This window comes from Rana temporaria, chromosome 1, assembly GCF_905171775.1.
Source record: "Rana temporaria chromosome 1, aRanTem1.1, whole genome shotgun sequence".
Classification (NCBI taxonomy): Eukaryota; Metazoa; Chordata; class Amphibia; order Anura; family Ranidae; genus Rana; species Rana temporaria.
In genome coordinates this window covers 83,843,317-83,864,757 of record NC_053489.1, presented here as the reverse complement: position 1 = coordinate 83,864,757, position 21,441 = coordinate 83,843,317, and the positions used below count along the sequence as shown (strand labels likewise).

General features: G+C 42.5%; 1 protein-coding gene across 2 annotated transcripts in view; it reads right to left on the bottom strand.

Annotated features, from left to right (window-relative positions):
• Positions 1-21,441, bottom strand: part of NDUFAF2 (NADH:ubiquinone oxidoreductase complex assembly factor 2) — a 162,509-nt gene that overhangs the window by 12,097 nt on the left and 128,971 nt on the right. For both annotated transcript variants that reach the window (XM_040339715.1, XM_040339707.1), the window contains one exon: positions 11,546-11,586. In XM_040339715.1, coding sequence (XP_040195649.1) covers positions 11,546-11,586 — 41 coding nt within the window. The remainder of the gene's footprint in view (positions 1-11,545; positions 11,587-21,441) is intronic.

The following is a 21,441-nucleotide window of genomic DNA, read 5'->3' as shown; positions in this document are numbered from 1 at the left end:
TTCTGCAAAGGCTGTACTTTTTTTTTTTACTGGGTATTTTTTTTTCCATGAGGTAGCAATAATAATAATAAAAAAAATCATTTTCAAAATGGCCACCTGTTATCTCGTGCTCATCAACATTCAGACTGGGAGAACGAACAACCAACAATGTGAAGCACAGCTCTAATGAGTAGAGTGATGCCCTTTCCAGTGTGCAATTTTCCTTTGTTGTCCAATCATAGGCAGAGGCAGGCTGTGATTAAAGCTGTATACCGGAGAAAAGCTAGATCACTGTCCTAGATAGGCTATTTAGGAGAGGTTCTGGATCACAAGACTGGCTGAACACCCTAAAAAATCCTTTGTCAGGTAAAACAATTCCAATTTAGCGGCTTTCATGGTCTTCAGCTTTAACAATGCATTTAGCCATCCTTTTTAAGCTATACAATGTATGAAATCTGTCATATGGCCCATAACCTCTAAAACAGGAGGGGAGAGGAAAAGATGGAGAGTGATTGTTCGCTTGCATGTAATTATCCAGGATCCCTGACCGATCTTGGAAGTAATACTATATCACTAGTTCCGGACAAAATCACATCTGACACACAGAACATTTCTGCAAGCATATTACAGTGCCAGCCAATATCCAGCTACATCGCTCTTTAATTTTTTGGCATCAGCATCAAAGTATTCTGGCATATGCTAGATGAACAGTTGGCTCCCGTTATCGGTTTCACTTTGTTAGATGCAAGTTACTAGATTTTCTCTGGTTACAGTCTAATTCCTAATTACTTTTACTCTGATGTGATCAAGGCTCAGGTGAAGCTTGGATAAAATCAGTACAAGGGGGAGAATTTTTAAGCATTCTCTAGCTATAAACAGAAACTACAGCTAGACTAAAGAAGGCGAATTTAAAAATTTGGCCAGTCCCTGATCCATCCTTTGGGCAAGCTGGTTGTACAAAAGACAATTCATTGATGGACTTCTGTACAACTAGCCTGTTTGAAAATGTTTGCTCAATCAATGCCGCCAGCTATAGTAGGTGGTGCTGATGAGTGTATCCGGACAGCGAAGTCTCCCCGCTGTCAGAATACAATAGCTCCATGGGAGGGATTCCCTCATCCACCTCAAATGTCTGGATGGGAGACGTGATTCATTTTCTTTCATTGAACAAAAAGAAAATCAAGCCTGTCTAAAGCCTCACAAAATAGGAAAAACAGGGCTGGTTTCTCCACTGTGGCTTCCCCAATGGTTTCCATAGTCTCCTGATCAGCAATCCCAGGAATCGATCCAACTTTTTCCTGGTTTGGGTGTGCGTGGTAACATCATGAGCATGAACTCCACCCTATGCGTTTTGTCACAACTGACGTCATCTGGGGCGCATCCCTGGTGACAATTGGTGAAGCCACGGTGGAGAAACCGGTTCCTTCTACAGATGGTACATTAATCCATGCAGCCTTCTTAAATCTTTTCTAGTAAAGGGTCCACATATATCGGTAAGACGGTGGAGTTGTACATTCTGGTTTGAAACAATTTTGACACATCAGATTTTCTAATGAATTTGGACTGATTTGGGACTATATTTTTTTTCCCCTTTTGTTATATCACATTTGTGTTGATTTATTGTATTCACATTCTGATCACGGCAAAGTCTGTTTTATATACAGTAGTCGCATAATAAAACCCAAACAATGCTTAGAAGAGCTATAATGCTCACCTCTTTGGGGTCATTGCTCTTACCTCTGCTTTGTTCCAGCACTGCAGCCTCCATCAGACTCTCCAGAATTCAACACTTCTGAAAGTGATGAATGCCATTTAAATGGCCACATGCTATAGTTACCTTCATTCGAACTCTACATTCCTAAAGCAGCTATGAGTTATGTAGGGGGGTCAAAGAAAGGGTCCACAGTGTGTGGTGGGGAGCACAGGCATCCAACGCTGTATAAAATGCCAAAAGAGAGTCTGGTGAAGGTTTTAGTGCCAGAAGAGAGCGAACATACGATACACGAGATACCAACTGAGTATGATACCTCATACTGAAGAAAAGCTCCATTTGTATTTCTCATGCAGCTGGCAGTGTCTCCAACTGCAGAACAAAAAGTCAGGTCAACCAGGCTGGCGGTACAGTTGCCATCTTTGGACTGGTTGAACAGATCTACAATTCCTTTGGCAGGTAAATCAACTCCTTTGTCTTCATGTAAAAACAAATCACACTCTATGTTGACTACTGTGACCTCCTCTCCTGCCATTCCTTTTTCTTTTTTTACAAAATGTTTATATTCTTCACTTTTTTGCTGAAGAAATAAAATGGAAAAACAGAAGAGAGAACTGAATCCCTTTATGTTTCTAACCAAGTGCCAGGTAGTGCAAGGAGTAAGCGCTATGTTTAGCTCCTGTCATACAAACACCGTGGAGAGGTAATTCCAGAACAATGGCTGCAGGTGCGCAATCTAATCTCATTATTTCTTGTAGGAATCACAATACCCAAACTATCTCTACAAACACCAGGGATCCTGATTGTTGGAGGCTCTCATTTAGAAATGTTAATGTTATTAGAAAAATAGCATTTTCAAAAGTGCTTCCAGAACGTTAATTAGCCCCGACGCTAGCTGTGCTTATCGTTCGTGTCTCTGCATCAGCCAGCTCCATTCGTAGGCATTTTTGTGATAATTTTGCTATTCCATGCTAGTCATTACCAAACGTTATATCACTTTATCACCGACAACTAGAAATGCACAAGAGACAAACAGGCATTACATTAAAATCAAGGATTTCATAAACTGTATGATTGCCAGGCAGCAAAATGCATCATATGTATAACTGGTAGAATAAGCAATTACCTTCCAAAACAATTGAAAAATAAAATATATTAATACCTTTGAAGCAACCATAACAGCAAGAGAGGAAACAACTAGTACTCAGTTTATTGTCAGCATGTAAACTTATAGGTTCAAAAGTTAAAAAACAAATACAAATGGGGTGGGCAATTCCAACATAGGACACAGCTTAAGAGCTAAATGTTTTTATTGCTTATATACATAGTGCTTCCTGATTAGGAGAATGGCATCGTGCTTGTGGTGTACTGTCTCAGGTATCTCAGCTAAAATGCATGGACCATTCTCTGAAAACTACTTTCAGTGCAAACAATGTACCATCTACAGTTACCCATACACAAGAATTGCCACCAGTAATCTAATCAGAAGGCTATCACATGGGAGGACACCGACCCCACTGGCCAGCTGCTGTTTTCTGGATTTTTTTTTTCTGATCTACACTGCCTCTCCCTTCACCAGCTATAAAATAGTAAGTATGATTAGCATCTACCCACAAATCACAAATTTTCTCTTCCACCCCCATCAGAGTCTGTTGAAGGACCCATTAACTCAATCCTGCTACATGCATCTATATCCTTTGATAGGTCTATGGGTATCCTATAATTTCTTGCGAGTAGTAATTCAGTGGGAATGCATATTGCCTGCTTTTTGGTTTCCCCTTTTGCTCTCTGTTGCACTTTTCATTTGCTCCCCATTTACTTCACCCCTCTCCTCCTAAGCTACTGGATCCCAATCACCTGCTAATAGTTTGTACAAGGTATACATTGGGAGTATACAATGTGTGAACTTGCAAAAAAAAATGTTTGTCACTGAATTAGGCTTCATGTACACAGGTCATTTTTGCAACCTCTCCTGAATGATTTAACTTGACAGATAGTAACGTTCGTTTTGCCGTGTTTGCGTTTAGAAGCGTTTTTTTTTTTTTTAAATGGGCAAAAACGTAAAAAGGCCTATAAACAAAACCGCTTCTAAACGCGGGTTACCGCATTTAGAAGTGTTTGGCGTTGGAAACTTCAGAGTTTGAACGCATTGTTTTGCCACTAAATAAAAAAAGGCCTATAAACGCAACTGTCTAAAAACTACAGTAAATGAACCTGTGTACATGTACACATAAGATGACATTGAATGAAAAAATTGTCTAACTGCCTCTGAACGTCCGTTTAGCAGCAGCAGTGTACATGGGGCCTTACAGTAATAAAAAGGTACTCTAATCAAACTCCAACTCTATTCAAAATTAATTTAGTTTTGAGCAGATTCTGGAAAGTTATCAAAGCCAGAGAATGCATTAAGGTAAAAAACCTTCCACCTTTATGACGACTTTAAAAAGTGGATCACATAAACCAGGCATGTCCAAAGTCCAGCCCGCGGGCCAATCGCGGCCTGCGCTACGGTTTTGAATGGCCCGCCTGGTTGTTTGGACATATATATATCTTTTGTGGCCCCTGATGATATCCCAGCGCCAGGGCCACAAAGATGTATATGCCTTGGAGGACAGGGAGGAGGCGGGACAAGCGCCGTACACACAAAGAAGAATTTCCTGTTTACAGGTGGCCTCTGTAATAGAAAGTCCCATCTCCGGCGCTGCCATTGGATGACTGTTCTGTCCATCAAAGGAGGTGGGACTTTCTATTAAAGAGGCCGCAGTGTAAACAGGAGATTCTCCTGTAGATGATCTTTGGCGCTAGTGGGTGCAATCCTGGCAATTGTGCTGCATTCCTGGCAATGGTGGGTACATTCCTGGCAATGGTGAGTGCATTCCTGCCAATGGTGAGGGGTGCATTGGTGCAATGGTGAGGGGTGCATTCCTGGCAGTAGTGGGGACAAGCACATTCCTGCCAGTGGTGAGTGCATTCCTGCCAATGGTGGGTGCTGCATTCCTAGCAATGGTGGGTCTGCAGATGGGCACCTGTGAGGCTGCAGATGGGCACTGACCCATATCTTACTTCACAGTTCTTTATTTAAAATGTAACTTTTTTTCCTGAAACTTCAGTTTAAGTGAAGGTGCGTGTTATACGCCAATACATACGGTATCTCCAAATAATACACCCAAGCTCACCTCTTTACTCACACACAGCCACAAAGGCAAGAGAATTCTTGTTGGGCAGTGTATTAGTGCTCGAACGAACACACTTGGACTGAATTTTTATGGTTCAGAGAAAGGTCAGGCAAAATGGTTGGCCCTCGCACATTTTCACTTCATCAAATCTGGCCCTCCTTGAAAAAAGTTTGACATAAACCATCATTTGTTCAATAAATCATTGTGAATGACAAATGGTAGCTGTTAACAGGCAGCATAACACCGATGCAGTTATCTAATATTTTGAACAGGCAAAAGAACTTGGTCATATCTGTAAATTGTATTTTTTTCTGTGAGTAGTGTCTCTAGTAGACAGTTATTTAATGTATTTCAGTTGGCATACAAAGCCAGTAAGGACGACCAGGGGCAGCGTAAAGTAGAACTTCCACAAATAACTTTTTTGAAGAGTAAAAAGTAATTACAGAAATGTCCTCTATGATTTATTATACTTCTGCTACGAGAGCAAATGAAATTTCCATGATTAAAACATGATCCTAATTAGTGGTGGTGCACACTGTGCTCCTGTAAAGTTCCAGATAGGAATTCTAGAACTCTACTACTTCTCCAAAAGTTTGTTGAAAAGTAAGTTCCAAATTTTTGAACAGCACAGACACCTGAAAATTAAAGTTTTTTTCTTGGCGACAATGCACAAAAAACATGCACAAAACAAACAAAACAATTAAACTGCAGGTGGGTTGAAGTGCACAGGTGTATACAATGGAGTCAGTCCCAAAACTAACATTTCAGTTTCTACTGGATGCCCACAGATTGAATCACCTAATAGCATCAGGTATCTCTCAAGGATTCTGGCCAATAGCTCAGATCTTTCCACCATTCTATGCATTAACCGCTTCAGCCTCGGACCATTTTGGTGGTCAAAGACCAGGCCACTTTTTGCGATACGGCACTACGCCGCTTTAACTGAAAATTGCACGGCTGTGCAACGTACTTTTTTTCCCCCACAAATAGAGCTTTCTTTTGGTGGTATTTGATAACTCTGCGGTTTTTATTTTTTGCGCTATAAACATATGAAGAGCAACAATTTTGAAAAAAAAATCTATATATTTTTTACTTTTTGCTATAATAAATATCCCCCAAAAAATATACCCCCCCCACAGTTTAGGCTGATACGTATTCTTCTAAATATTTTTGTTAAAAAAAAAATAAAATAAAAAAATCGCAATAAGCGTTTATTGATTGGTTTGCGCAAAAGTTATAGCTTCTACAAAATAGGGGACTGTTTTATTGCATTTTCATTAATAATTTTTTTTTTACTAGTTATGGCAGTGATCAGCAATTTTTATCGTGACAGCGACATTATGGCAGACACATAGAATGCATTTAGATTAAAAAAAAAAAAAAAACTTCTGTCTTCACATCTACTTTAACCACTTAACCCCCAGACCATATTGCTGGTCAAAGACCAGGCCACGTTTTGCGATTATAAAGCACGTCTAACCACGAGTCCTGTAGGTAGTGTTTTTTTCACTGTCAAATTATACATACATTTGCTTTTCATGTTAAAACCAGTAACCTGTTAGTAATCCCAGGCTTGCACTGAGGTGCCTGTATTTAATTAACATCTTTCCTTTATGGGCAATGTCATGTTTACATGGTAGGTCAGTTAACCACTTAAGACCCGGACCATTATGCAGGTAAAGGACCATTATGCAGGTAAAGGACCTGGCCCCTTTTTGCGATTCGGCACTGCGTCGCTTTAACGGACAATTGCACGGTCGTGCGACATGGCTCCCAAACAAAATTGGCGTCCTTTTTTTCCCACAAATAGAGCTTTCTTTTGGTGGTATTTGATCACCTCTGCGGTTTTGCGCTATAAACAAAAATAGAGCGACAATTTTGAAAAAAAAAATATTTTAAACTTTTTGCTATAATAAATATCCCCCAAAAATATATATCATTTTTTTCCCCCTCAGTTTAGGACGATACGTATTCGTCTACATATTTTTCGTTTAAAAAAAATTGCAATAAGCGTTTATTGATTGGTTTGTGCAAAAGTTATAGCGCTTACAAAGTAGGGGATAGTTTTATCGGTACTGCGATAGTTTTTATCGGTACTGCGACATTATGGCTGACACTTCGCACACTTGACACATTTTTGGGACCATTGGCATTTTTATAGCGATCGGTGCTATAAAAATGCATTGATTACTATAAAAATGACACTGGCAGTGAAGGGGTTAACACTAGGGGGCGAGGAAGGGGTTAATCATGTTCCCTGGGTGTGTTCTAACTGAAGGGGGGTGGACTGACATGGGGAAATGAAAAATCGCTGTTCATACATTGTATGAACAGACGATGGGTCATTTCCCCCCCCTGACAGGATCGGGAGCTGTGTGTTTACACGCGCGTCGGCGTCAGGGGCGAGCGCCCCTATTGGTTGCTCGGCGAGGTGACGTATAGCTACGTGCTCTCGCCCAGCAGAGCCGACCTGCCGCTGTATAACTACGACGGCTGGTCGGCAAGCAGTTAAGAATATCAGACATCTGTTGTTTTTTTTTTGCATGCTAGTCTCAAATCGAAAACCAATAGGTTACTAAAGTTCAGAAAATTCTCATATGACAGAATACAGCTTCGAAAGTGATGTATTGTATGGTAATGTATTCTTTCATTTCGAGCAAGTGTGGTCTTGGTCACACAATTTTATTCGTACAAATACTATATTAATTACATGAAAATTGTTTATTCTTTTATCACATGAGAAGAATTTTGTGCTTGTCCCTTCTGATAATTTTGCACGAACTGTCATGATCGGCTATCGAAAGTTGTGTACGAACGATCAGATTATCGGACGATATTATTTAACTACTTGGCGAGAGGTTGGCTCTCCTGCGTGAATTGCCGTAGCTGTATAGCGGCCGCTGTAAGGGGTATGGGGGGGGCACTCGAGCGCTGCACGCCTCTGAAGCGGATTCGCATTACCAACGGCCGCGATATCTGGCAGCCACCCGCGATCGCTCCTCAGAGAGCCAGAATGGGGATCTGTAAACGTAAACAGACAGATCCCCATTCTGACCAGGAATTAAAGAGAGATCTGCTGTTCCTAGTGATAAGGAACAGCGATCTCTCTCTACTCCCAGTCCATACACCCCCCCCCCACAGTTATAAACACCTCCGTAGGGAACACTTAACTCCTTAATTGCCCCCTAGTGTTAACCTCTTTCCCTGCCAGTGACATTTATACAGCAATCAGTGGCTATTTTTAGCTCTGATCACTGTATAAATGTCAATGGTTCCAAAAAAGTGTCAAACGTGTCTGATCTGTCCACCGCAAAGTCGCAGTACCACTAAAAATCGCTGATTACCGCCATTACTAGTTAAAAAATATATATATATATATATAAATAAATAAAAATGCCAGTAATCTATTCCCTATTTTGTAGACTCTATAACTTTTGCGCAAACCAATAAATATACACTTATTGCAATTTTTTTTTTTTACCAAAAATATGTAGAATACATATTGGCCTAAACTGATGAAGAAATATATATATATTTTTTGGGGATATTATAGCAAAAAGTAACAAAATATAGTTTTTTTGTTTATAGCGCAAAAAATAAAAAACTGCAGAGGTGATCAAATACCACCAAAAGAAAGCTCTATTTGTGGGAAAAAAAGGACGTCAATTTTGTTTGGGTACAGCTTCGCACAATCGCCCAATTGTCAGTTAAAGCGACACATTGCCATTTCGCAAAAAAATGGCCTGGAAATTAAAGCGGAGTTCTACCCTGAAAAAAATCTTTCCACCAAAAAAAAAATACAATTTTTACTTACCTTAAATAGCTGTTGCTATGCGGAAGTGCCGAATCTGCCTCTTCATCCACCGCAGTCGATTCTCCTCCTCCTCCTACACTCTGTTTCTTCTTGTGAATGGGGCGCGCTGCATTCTGGGAACTGTGTGTATCCCAGAAAGCAGCCGGCTTCACTGCATGTTTCCCTTACTATGAATGGCTGTGCCTGGAGCTGCCAGGATCAACCATGACTTTAAGGGGGAAAATCTTCCGATCCTTAAGTGGTTAATGGCCCAGTTTCATAGGGTACAAAGTGCATATGACACCCTTTATCCTTCTATATTTTTAGGAGGTTTAGAAGCGGAGATCCAAAATGTGACAGCATGCCCCAACCTTCACCCACCAATTTCCTACCAAAAAAGGGGCATCTTAGTTTTAACACAATCATGCTCATAGCAGCACTGTTCCTGTACTGCTCACACATGCCATGTTCGTGTACAAGTGGGGAGCAGCAGCAGTATCATAAAGAGACATTCATGAATGATTTAACTTACTATTTGTTAGGAAAGACCTGTGCGCCGTGGTCTGTGTACTGGAAGTGGGATTTTGTACTGACACTCCCAGCTGGTAAACAGGCAAGGATATATGTACGCAGTTCAGTGTTAAATTGATACGCCCAATCCCCTGCATTTAGACTGACAGAGAACATGCACAGAAGATGACACATGCGTTGTCAATCATACATATGTCTCCTTGAAATGTTGTGGTTGGAAATCGGTGGTTGGAGCTTAGGGTGCTCTGTCACATATTGGATCTCAGCTTCTACAGATCCTAGAAGATGGATTAAAGTGTTACATGTACATTGTACATTGTACCCTAGTGGACTGGAGCATCAAGTAATATGTAATAGTTCCTTAACCACTTAAGACCCGGACCATTATACAGGTAAAGGACCTGGCCAGTTTTTGCGATTAGGCACTGCGTCGCTTTAACGGACAATTGCACGGTCGTGCGACGTGGCTCCCAAACAAATTTGGCGTCCTTTTTTTCCCACAAATAGCTTTCTTTTGGTGGTATTTGATCACCTCTGCGGTTTTTATTTTTTGCGTTATAAACAAAAATAGAGCGACAATTTAGAAAAAATTCAATATGTTTTGCTATAATAAATATCCCCCCCCCAAAAAAATAAAAAAATAATAATAATTATATATATATATATATATATATATATATATATATATATATATATAAAAAAATGTTTCTCCTCAGTTTAGGCCGATACATATTCTTCTACATATTTTTGGTAACCATTCTCATTTTCACAGTGAAAGGTGCTATAAAAATGCACTGAATACTGTGAAAATGACAATGGCAGTGAAGGGGTTAACCACTAGGGGGCGCTAAGGGGTTAAGTGTGCCCTAAGGGAGTGATTCTTGCTGTAGGGGGCGTGGCTGTAGGCGTGACGTCACTTATCGTCGTTCCCTATATCAGGGAACAGACGATCAGTGTCACTGCCACACAGAACAACGGGGAAGGTGTGTTTACACACACCTCTCCCCGTTTTTCAGCTCCTGTGACCGATCGCGGGACACCGGCGGCGATCAGGTCCTGCAGTCACGGAGCTTCGGACCGGGTCGCGTGCAACCCACGGGTGGGATCTTAAAGGCGACGTACCTGTACGTGCCTGTGCCCAGCAGTGCCATTCTGCCGACGTATATCGTCGGTAGGCGGTCCTTAAGTAGTTAAATTGTTTCTAAAGTATATTTCAATTTTGATGGATAGAGTGCTGAAGGTTTAGTAACACTGTTGTATTTTTACGATGGTCTGTGTCCCTATTGGAGAGTTTAGTCCTCCAGTCAATGTAAAATCTTCCAATGGAAACACTTGACAGTAGTGACAACTAGGAGACAACAGTGACAGCTAAGACAATATCTTCCTCTCCTTGGAGAGATTTCTTCTCATTTCCAGTTGTGTCTATAGGATAGGAAGTGAAGCAAAATCTCCCCAATGGAACAGAAAAAACTGACAGGGGTTTTAACCTCTTATGTATCTAAAACTACAAAAAAACTTTTGACCATAGATATATTTAACTTACTCTTAACAACAATCTTACTACACTAACAGATTTAAAGCTGAATTCCAGGAATGCAGCTCCTTTGCAATAAGTAAAGGCATGCTATGAGTTAAATCTAAAGAGCTTAGCTCTATTATTTACATCAGTTTTTATTGCACCCCTGGAAGATGGTGGCTATTGCTGTATTCCCGAAAGCCTGACAATGAAGGTTCAGGTCTAAGCATCTTCAATGTTACAGATAGTGCAGCTGCTATGCCTGCCCCTCCCCGCCTCCTGCCAAATCACAGAAGCCTTTGTATTATGTGAACTAATTTACAAAATACAAAGGCTTCTCTGAATGGGCAGCAGAGGGGAGGGGCAACGCATAGCTGCTCTATGTGCCTCTCTCTCAGCCCTGAGTGTATGCTCTAGCGGAGCCATAAACCTGTCAGATATAAATAATAGAAATAAGGTCTGGAGAGGTCATGCACCTCCTTGGACTTAAAGTATAACTAAAGGCAAAGCCGTATTTGCCGGGGACAAGACCATGATTATCGCTAGATGCTATAGCAGCCTCTAGCAATAATCAAAAGAGAATTCAGCAGGTTGGTTGTACCCAAGTTGATCGATCAATCAACTTGGTACATTCAACCTGCCCATTGATTCCAATCTTGGCTGGTTCCTGCTGAACTGACAGAGATTCAACCTGTCTATGGCTGGCCTAAATCTCTCAAGTTATTTTGCAGCTGGAAAAAAAAAAAGAAGGGAGGCAGATACAACATTTTTTAAAAATGTTATAAAAGCTTCTTTATTGAAGTCTATGAACACATCATCATTTAATCCCTTAACCTCACCTGAGTAGTTGGAGGGTCTTTCCTTTTGCCTCTGATCCACGCTGCAACAGAAAACAGAAGACGTTAAATTAGACCTATAAAACACAATTGACTCATTACAGAAAAAGCACACATTTTTATGATATTTAAAACGAAGACAGAGCACAAACAATATGAATCATAAAGAGGAAAGGAATCATTTTGAAAAGATTCCAAATATTCATTCTTACACAAATGGCCAGCTAATAAATTTTTCAACATCTTTCAAAAGTAAAAAAAATAAATAAAAATAAAAATGTTGATCTCAGAGAAATTCCCCAAAGCATGGCTAAACCTTCTCTAAAAGCTCCCATTACCTTACTGTTATTTAGCTGTATGCTTTCAGAGACCATGGGCGCTTTAGGGAACTATATAAATCATACAGCAGGAATTAGCCAATCTCTTCCCCGTACTCTGGATACAGTCCAGCTGTTTGCAACTTATTAACAAAAAAAAAAAAGCAACTGCTTGATTTTAGCAGAATGTTATACACTACACTGGCCTGCATGGCACTAATAAGCATTGTGATCGCTGTAAAAAAATAGATTTTTTTCGTCATACTTACCTGTAAAATCCTTTTCTTTGAAGACATCACAGGACACAGAATTAGGCTAATATTCATTGCCTACTGGGTTATACTTCATCTCCAGGTGAATGAACACTGGTAGACCAAAAGGTCTTTAGACAGGAAGTGATCCCCTATATAACTCCTCCCATACAGGAAGTACTTCAGTTTTGTAGCAAGCACTGAATCCTCAAAAGAGGGGAGGGACCTCTGTCTTATGAAGTCTTCAAAGAAAAGGATTTTACAGGTAAGTATGATGAAAAAAAATCCTATTTTCTTTATCATACATCACAGGACACAGCGTTAGGCTAATATTTATTACCTACTGGGACGTCCCAGAGCAATAGCCTTGAGGGGAGGGAGACACCCTGCCAAACAAAAATAGCCATCAGACTTTAACCCAGGGGTCTTCAAACTGTGGCCAAAGGGCCAGATGCGGCCCTTTGCCAGCCTTTCTCCGGACCTTAGGGCTTTATTCCTCCCACTGATATGAGGCACTATTCTTCCCACTGACTCCAACAAGGGGGCACTTTTTCTTCCACCGATACCAATGATGAGATACAATTACTCCTACTAATAGGGTCACTACTCCTTATCCTACTGATCGCAAACTATGAGGCCATATTTATTCTCACCAATGCTGGGCCCGGGGCTTTTTCTGCCCCCGCTGACCACGATCCGGCCCTCCTAAAGGCTGAAGAACAATAAACTGGCCCTTTGTTGGAAAAGTTTGGAGACCCATGCTGATTTACTTTCATGAATACAAAAAAAATGAAAAAGTAAAGTTAGCCCAATTTTTTTATGTAATGTGAAAGATAATGTTACGCCGAGTAAATAGATACCAAACATGTCACGCTTTATAATTGCATGCACTCGTGGAATGGCGACAAACTACGGTACCAAAAAATCTCCATAGGCGACGCTTTAAACTTTTTTTTACGGTTACCAGGTTAGAGTTACAGAGGAGGTCTAGTGCTAGAATTATTGGTATCGCGGCGATACCTCACATGTGTGATTTGAACACCGTTTTCATATGCGCGAGCTTGCGGGGAGGGAAGCGCTTTAAAAAAAAAATGTTTCTTATTTATTTTATTTTTATAATATTAAAATTGTGATTGTTTTTTTTTTTTTTACATTTTGATCACTTTTCTTGCTGTCACAAGGAATGTATCCCTTGTGACAGTAATATATGGTGACAGGTACTCTTTATGGAGGGATCAGGGGTCTAAAAGACCTCCCTCCTTTGCACTTCAAAGTATTCAGATCACCGAAAACGGCGATTCTGAATACTGTGTATTTTTTTAAATCCGGCGCCATTGGCAGCTGAGAAACCCGGAAGTGACGTCATGACGTCGCTTCCGTGTTTACATTGCGGAGACTGAATCAAAGCCATTTACGGCTTCGTTTCAGTCTGCGACTGAACACTGGAGCTGCAGGATCGAGGATCGGGTCTCCCGGTGGGACGGGAGGCCCGGTCAGAGCCGCGAGAGGCGGCGGGAGGGGGGATGTCCCCTCCCGCTCCTCCGGCATAACAACAGAGCGGCTTTTAGCTGCATATGCATGTGAAAATAAAAAATAAATAAAAAAATCTTAAATATTGCAAAGAATTGTGGGATAAAATGACAACTTCAAAAAACTCACCATGCCTCTTTCTAAATACCTTGGATTGTCTTCTTTCCAAAAAGGGGTCACTTGGGGAGGGATTTATACTTTTCTGGCATGTTAGGGTCTCAAGAAATTAGATAGGCCGTCAGTACTTCAGGTGTGATTAATTTTCAGATATTGGCACCATAGCTTGTGGACTTTCACAAAGACCAAATAATATACACCAATTTGTACTTATTTTTTAGCAAAGATGTGTAGCAGTATAAATTTTGGCCAAAATGTATAAAAAAATTGCTAATTTGCTAAATTTTATAACAGAAACAAAGACAAATTCATTTTTTTACAGAAATTTCAGTCTTTTTCCTTTTATAGCGCAAAAAATAAAAAACCCAACATTGATTAAATATAAAGCTCTATTTGTGTGAAAAAAAGGACAACAATTTCATATGGGTACAGTGTTGTATGACTGAGTAATTGTCATTCAAAATGTGAGTACCGAAAGCTGAAAATTGGACTGGTTATTAAGGGGGTGTCAAGTGGCCAGTGGTTAAAGGGGTTGTAAACCTACGTGTTTTTTCACCTTAATGCATCCTATGCATTAAGGTGAAAAAAGACCTTGCAGTGTCCGGCCCCCCATTCCCCCCCCCCCCCCCCCCGTTTTACTTACCTGAGCCCCGAATTTCTGTGGGCGCGATCCGGCATCGCTGTCTCCACGGGTTCTCAGCTCTTCATTGGATAGATAGATAGATAGCAGTGCAGCCATTGACTCCCGTTGCTGTCAATCAAATCCAATGACGCGGGAGGCAGGGCTGAGTCAAACACTAAGCGTTTATGGACGCCGAGTGTATGACTCAGGAGTGCACCCACAAGCTAACCCCTCTCGGAAGAGAGCTTCCCAGCGGGGGTTATCTAATTATTATTATTGTTTAGGTACTTATATAGTGCCATCAATTTACGCAGCGCTTTACATATACAATGTACATTCACATCAGTCCCTACCCTCAAGGAGCTTACAATCTAAGGTCCCTAACTCACATTCATATACTAGGACCAATTTTGGCAGAAGCCAATTAACCTACCACCATGTCTTTGGAGTGTGGGAGGAAACCAGAGTACCCAGAGGAAACCCACGCAGGCACAGGGAGAACATGCAAACTCCAGGCAGGTAGTGTCATGGTCAGGATTCGAACCAGCGACCCTTTTTACTGCTAGGCGAGAGTGCTAGTCACTACACCACTGTGCTGTCCCATCTAATGCAGGGAGGAGCTGTGAGAGCTGCTGTGGGACCCCAGGTAGATCAGGGCCACTCTGTGCAAAACGAATTGCACAGTGGAGGTATGACATGTTTGTTATCTAAAAAAAACAAAAAAAACTTGGGAACCTTTAATATCACTTTAAGGACTAACGGACTCGCTGGCTAGGTTGGTGGCGGACAATAATCAAATTGAGCATATATCAGTTAGGGGTTCAAATGGTGACTTGGTTGGGGACCTGACTGACATTTTAACTGAATTCCAGACATACTTTTCAACCCTCTATGCCCCAATTTCGCCATATGATCCTGTGGCCTTGACGGACTTGCTGGGGAGCTTGACCCTTCCGAGGCTGTCCGAGGCTGATCGGATGGCTCTAGATTTTGGTAAAATTTGCTTTCCCGCCAAATAAAGCGCCTGGCCCTGGCGGATTTCCGGCGGATTTTTATAAAATATATGTCGATCAACTGGCCCCCAGGATTGGGGCCAGACTGGATTGTTGTCTACAAAAAAAAAAAAGACGCTTCCGGCCTCAATGCTTGATGCTTATATGATCTTACTGCTTAAACCAGGCAAGGACCCGTTGGAGTGCTCTTCATACAGACCCATTGCCCTGTTAAATATGGACCTTAAAATTCTGATTAAAATGTTTGCGAGGAGACTGGCCGCTGTAATTTCCTCTCTGGTGGATATTGACCAGACAGGGTTTATGCCGAGCAAGTCCACTGATACCAATTTGAGATGACTGTTCACGCATCTGCAACTCCCTAATTTGGATTCATCCTCTAGAATCATTGTCTCAATTGATATAGAGAAAGCTTTTGACTCCATTGACTGGCACTTTGTGCATGCGGTCCTTAATCACTTCCATACCAGACACTTACGCACCTTCCTGCCCAAGCCAATTTTCCGCTTTCAGCACTGTCACAATTTGAATGACAATTGTGTGGTCATGCTACACTGTACCCAAATGATTACGTTTTTATTTTTTTCTGTAAATTTTTTTTGTAAATAAGTAAGTTTTCTTCTTCAATTATGGGCACTGATATAGTGGTACTGATGGGCACCGATGAGGTGGCACTGATGGGCACCGATAGGCGGCGCTGGTATGCTGCACTGATGGGCACTCATAGGCGTCACTGATGGGCACTCATAGGCGGCACTGGGCACTCATAGGCGGAACTGATGGGTGGCACTGATGGGTACTTATGGGTGGCACTGATGGGCACTGATAGGTGGGCACTGGGCAGAAATTGGCACTAAGAGGTGGCACTGATGGACAATGGGTGGCACTGATGTAGACTGAGGGGTGGCACTGATGGCATTGCTGGGCATCATTCCAGCCAGTGCCCATGTTGCCAGTCAGTGCCCTTTTGTGGGCACTGATTGGCATTGATTGTGTTAATTTTTTTTTGCTCTATTGAGAACCGGGGGCACTCCCTGGTGGTCCAGTGTTGGCATCCGAGGGGGGGCTGCGCTGATAAACAATCAGCACAAACCCCCCCTGTCAGACGCGAGTGAGGAAGAGCCGATCAACGGCTCTTCCTGTTTACATGGTGATCAGCCGTGGTTGGACACGGCTGATCACGTGGTAAAGAGCCTCCGCCAGAGGCTCTTTACCGAGAGCAGAGATGCAGGGTGTCAGACTGACACCCCGGATCACCACGCTGCCCGCCCCCACGGGCGCGTGCCGGCATGAAATCCACTTCCCGGACATCAATTGACTATTGACCTGGCGGGAAGTGGTTAAATGCATGGGTTTTGGCACACCCAGGACAGCTATTCGCACGAGTGGTCATACCTCTGAGTACTTCTTAGTATGTAGGGGTACCAGATACGGGTGCCCATTGTCGCCTTTCCTGTTTGCACTCATGATGGAGCCGCTGGCAGTGGCGTTGAGGGCTTCAGGTGATGTTAAGGCAATCAGGGTGGGCAACATAGATGAGGGGTTGGCGCTGTTTGCGGACGATCTATTGCTATTTTTGTGATCCGGGAGAATCGTTAGAGGCCGCCTTGGATATCATGAATACTTTTACCACTTATTCAGTGTTAAAAGTTAACTGGACTAAATCGTCCATATTACCATTGGATAAGGGGGCCAGGGCAGAGGCAAATCCGAACTTACCACTAAAGTGGGTGTCTCAGATTACCTATCTGGGGATTAAGGTTACGGCGAATGTGGCGGATTACATGTCCCTTAACCCGATGCCCCTTTTGACATTCTTTTAAACAGAAAGCGCAGGTTTGGAAAAAGCTCCCTCTGTCTGATAGGTAGAGTCATCCTTTTAAAGACGAAAATTCTTCCAGTTATTTTGTATTTTTTGAGGAATGCTCCGGTTTGGATACCGAAATCATTCTTTAAGAAATTGGACAGTATCACCAGCTCGTTCCTTTGGGCCCCTAAAATGCCTAGAATAGGATTGAAAGTACTGCAGGAGCCATGGGGGCAGGGGGGTTTGGCGCTACCAGATTGGCTTAAGTATTAGTTGGCAGGCCAGTTGGTCTTTGTGCATAGATGGTTGGTTTTGGATGCTGGGGACTCTGCTACTGTCCTGGAAGCGGCCCATCTGGGTCTCATACGAGTCCCTTCATCTGGCCATTCACAGGGGCACCAAACGCGATCTCCCTCTTACGGATTCTATGAAGGCAACTAATAAAGCATGGGAGGAGGCGGTGAAGCTGGCCTGTCCAAGTTACAAGGGGCTTTCCCCTTCAACCCCCCTTTGGATGAACCCGAAGTTATGACAGTTTTATGAGCTTGACGATCCTATGGGTTGGGCAACTAAGGGGGTTAAATTGCTTAATGATATTACTCAGGATGGGGTACTTTTGACATTCGACACAACCTTCCAAACTCGCAATATTTTCGTTATCTCCAGTTAATACATGCATTCCAGACCCAGTTTAGGACGGAGAGTGTTGAATCTTTTCCTTCTAGATTGGAGGATTCACTTGTGACGGAGGAGCTGCTCAAGACCCTGTCAGTGACATATAAGGACCTGTTTAAAACTAGCCCCAAGACATTGCTTAAATGCAGAGAACGTTGGGAGGCTAAAGTACCGGATATACAGGGGTAGGAGTGGGATGATATGTGGGACCATCCATTCCAACATTTAGTGGCTGCTAGGGACAGGCTTATTCAGTTTAAGTTCTTACATAGAGTGTACTATACCCCTACTAGGTTGGCTTCGATATACCCCTCTGTTCCCCCAGAGTGTTGGCGGTGCTCGTCTGCGCCGGCTGACGCGCATCATATATTTTGGAGCTGTCCCCAAGTCCAGCTGTTTTGGACTGGTCACTTCCTGTATAGCCGAGATTCTGAGGGTGCCGATTCCATTGCAAATTAGTGTCTGTCTGCTGGGTCTGGTGGAGGAGGTGGTCCCATCAAGGGCTCACAGAACTTTACTTAATGTATTATTATTCTATGGTAGGAAGGCCATCTTGCTTCGATGGAAAAAATCCTGGGGCTCCTGAAGTAGCTTTCTGGAAGGGACTGGTAAATGCAACGATCCCATTTTACAAAGCGACATATATCTAGAGGCTGTGGGTGGAAATTTGAAAAAGTATGGAGGGCTTGGTATGACTGATCAAACAGTGGGTTGATTTCTGATTGATTTGAGGCTATAGGTTGGGTCCTGAGGCATGTCTGTCATTCTCCTAGTTCGGGTGGACCAGATTCCAGTTGTGGAGAAGGAGGAGGCCATTAGCACATCCGGATTTCTATTTTTAATTAAGAGGGGGGAAGGGAACTGAGTACGGGGGGGGGGGCACTATGGGTATAGCGGCTATCGGTTGATGGCAATGTTAGTATGTTAGTGTGTTGTTCTGCCGGCCATGTTGGCCGAATGTTTGACTTGGTGTTGTGCCAAGACAGGTATGTTATGTGTTATATCTTTAAAAATGTTCAATAAAAAAAAATTTTCCCCAAAAAAAAGGACTAACGGACTCCAATTGCTGCTACAGCTGGCTGAATAGCTGAGTTGGCCAAATAAAATGAAGCCTTTAATAACGACCCTGTGCATTATCCACTGGACAAGTTAAGTTCTTGTTTAACCACTTAAGCCCCGGACCATATTGCTGGTCAAAGACCAGAGCACATTTTGCGATTCGGCACTGCGTCGCTTTAACTGACAATTGCGTGGTCATGCGACGTGGCTCCCAAACAAAATTGGCATCCTTTTTTTCCTCACAAATAGAGCTTTCTTTTGGTGGTATTTGATCAGCTCTGCGTTTTTTATTTTTTGTGCTATAAACAAAAATAGAGCGACAATTTTTAAAGAAATTAATATTTTTTACTTTTTACCATAATAAATATCCCCCAAAAATATATATATAAAAAAAAATGTTTTCCTCAGTTTAGGCCAGGGATATGCAATTAGCGGACCTCCAGCTGTTGCAGAACTACAACTCCCATGAGGCATAGCAAGATTCTGACAGCCACAAGCATGACACCCAGAGGCAGAGGCAAGATGGGATTTGTAGTTTTGCAACAGCTGGAGGTCCGCTAATTGCATATCCCTGGTTTAGGCCGATACGTATTCTTCTACATATTTTTTTTCGTAAAAAAAAAAAAAATCGCATTAAGCGTTTATTGATTGGTTTGCGCAAAAGTTATAGCGTTTACAAAATAGGGGGTAGTTTTATGTCATTTTTATAAATATATATTTTTTTTACTAGTAATGGCTGCGATCGGCGATTTTTTTTCGGTACTGCGACATTATGGCGGACACTTTTGACGCATTTTTGGGACCATTGCCATTTTTATAGTGATCAGTGCTATAAAAATGCATTGATTACTATAAAAATGCCACTGGCAGGGAAGGGGTTAACACTAGGGGGCGGGGAAGGGGTTAAGTATGTTCCATGGGTGTGTTCTAACTGTAGGGGGGGTGGACTGACATGGGGAAATGACTGATTTTCTGTTCATACAGGCATTTCTCCCCTGACAGGACCGGGAGCTGTGTGTTTACACACACAGCTCCCGGTCCTCGCTCTGTAACGAGCAATCGCGGGTGCCCGGCGGGCTTTCGCGCCCGCCGGGCACACGCACGGGAGTCAGGGACGAGCGGGGGCGCGCGCACGCCCCTATTGGCTGCTGGGCGAGGTGACGTATAGCTACGTGCTCTCGCCCAGCAGAGCCGACCTGCCACCGTAAAACTGCAGCGGCTGGTCGGCAAGCAGTTAAGGAAGAGACTGCCATATCTATGGCTGGCATGCTCCATTTCTTAACAAACTTTTCCTCCATGGGATATAAAAGGCAAAAACCTCTTAGGAGGAACAAAAATTCTGTCAGGATGTTTCCAATCAGCATACACTAGGTACTTATACAGCGCCGTCAATTTACGCAGCGCTTTACATATACATTGCACATCAGTCCCTATCCTCAAGGAGCTTACAACCTAAGTCCCCAACACACATTCATACATATACTAGGGCCAATTTAGACAGGATCCGATTAACCTACCAGCATGTCTTTTAGAGTCAATGTAACAAGACATGTTTTATTCATTAAAAAAACATGACATAGCAATCTCAGTACATGCCTAGTAAATAAGCATAACAATCACGTATTATTGACCAGATATAAAAAAAAAAACAATCATAGCAACTTGGATGGAGATGGCATATTAAGATATTGGACAATTGTCCATATTTAAGAATCGCTTGAAAAGCAACATGGTGGGGTAGCTTGGGAGTGGATGAAATAAAACCATCTAAAAAAAGAAAATGCTGCATCAAATTGGCCCGACACATGTTTTGTGGTTTCCTACCACATCATCAGGGGCGAATGCACCAATGTCTGTAAAAAAGCATAAACAAACAATATGGTCTAAAGTTACACCCAAGCACAAGGGAGACTATATATGTAAAAGAGGGGAGAAATGGACTCATCCCACTAAGTACTCACATGTCAGTTAAGTCTAAACCATATGAACATGAAAACGGGTGGCTGCTAGAAATGTTTATCCCGGGAGCTGAGGAAGGGGCCTGCAGGAAAGTCCAGGATTATTCCTAGCACTCTAGGTCATACCTTTAGTGTTTATAACGTCACATACCTTAGCTGATCCAGAACATACACCCTGACCAGAACCACAAGCCCTCAATTGATGATAGGACTCAAGTGCAAAAATCCATTCTGTCTGGAAAATGTTCTGGTTCAGCAACTGATGCTTGGGTACCCACCATGTGTGGCGCCGATTAACCGCTTAAGGACCCCTTCACGCCGATATACGTTGGCAGAAGGGCACGGCTGGGCACAAGCACGTATCTGTACATCGCCTTTAAGAGACTAGACGTGGGTCGCGAGCATGCGACCTGGTCCTGTTCTCCGTGACCCGATCGCCGCCGGGGGCCCGCGATCGGCTCACAGAACTGAAGAACCTGGAGAGGTAAGTGTAAACAAACCTTTCCCCGTTCTTCCTAGTGTGGCTGTCACCGATCGTCTGTTCCCTGTG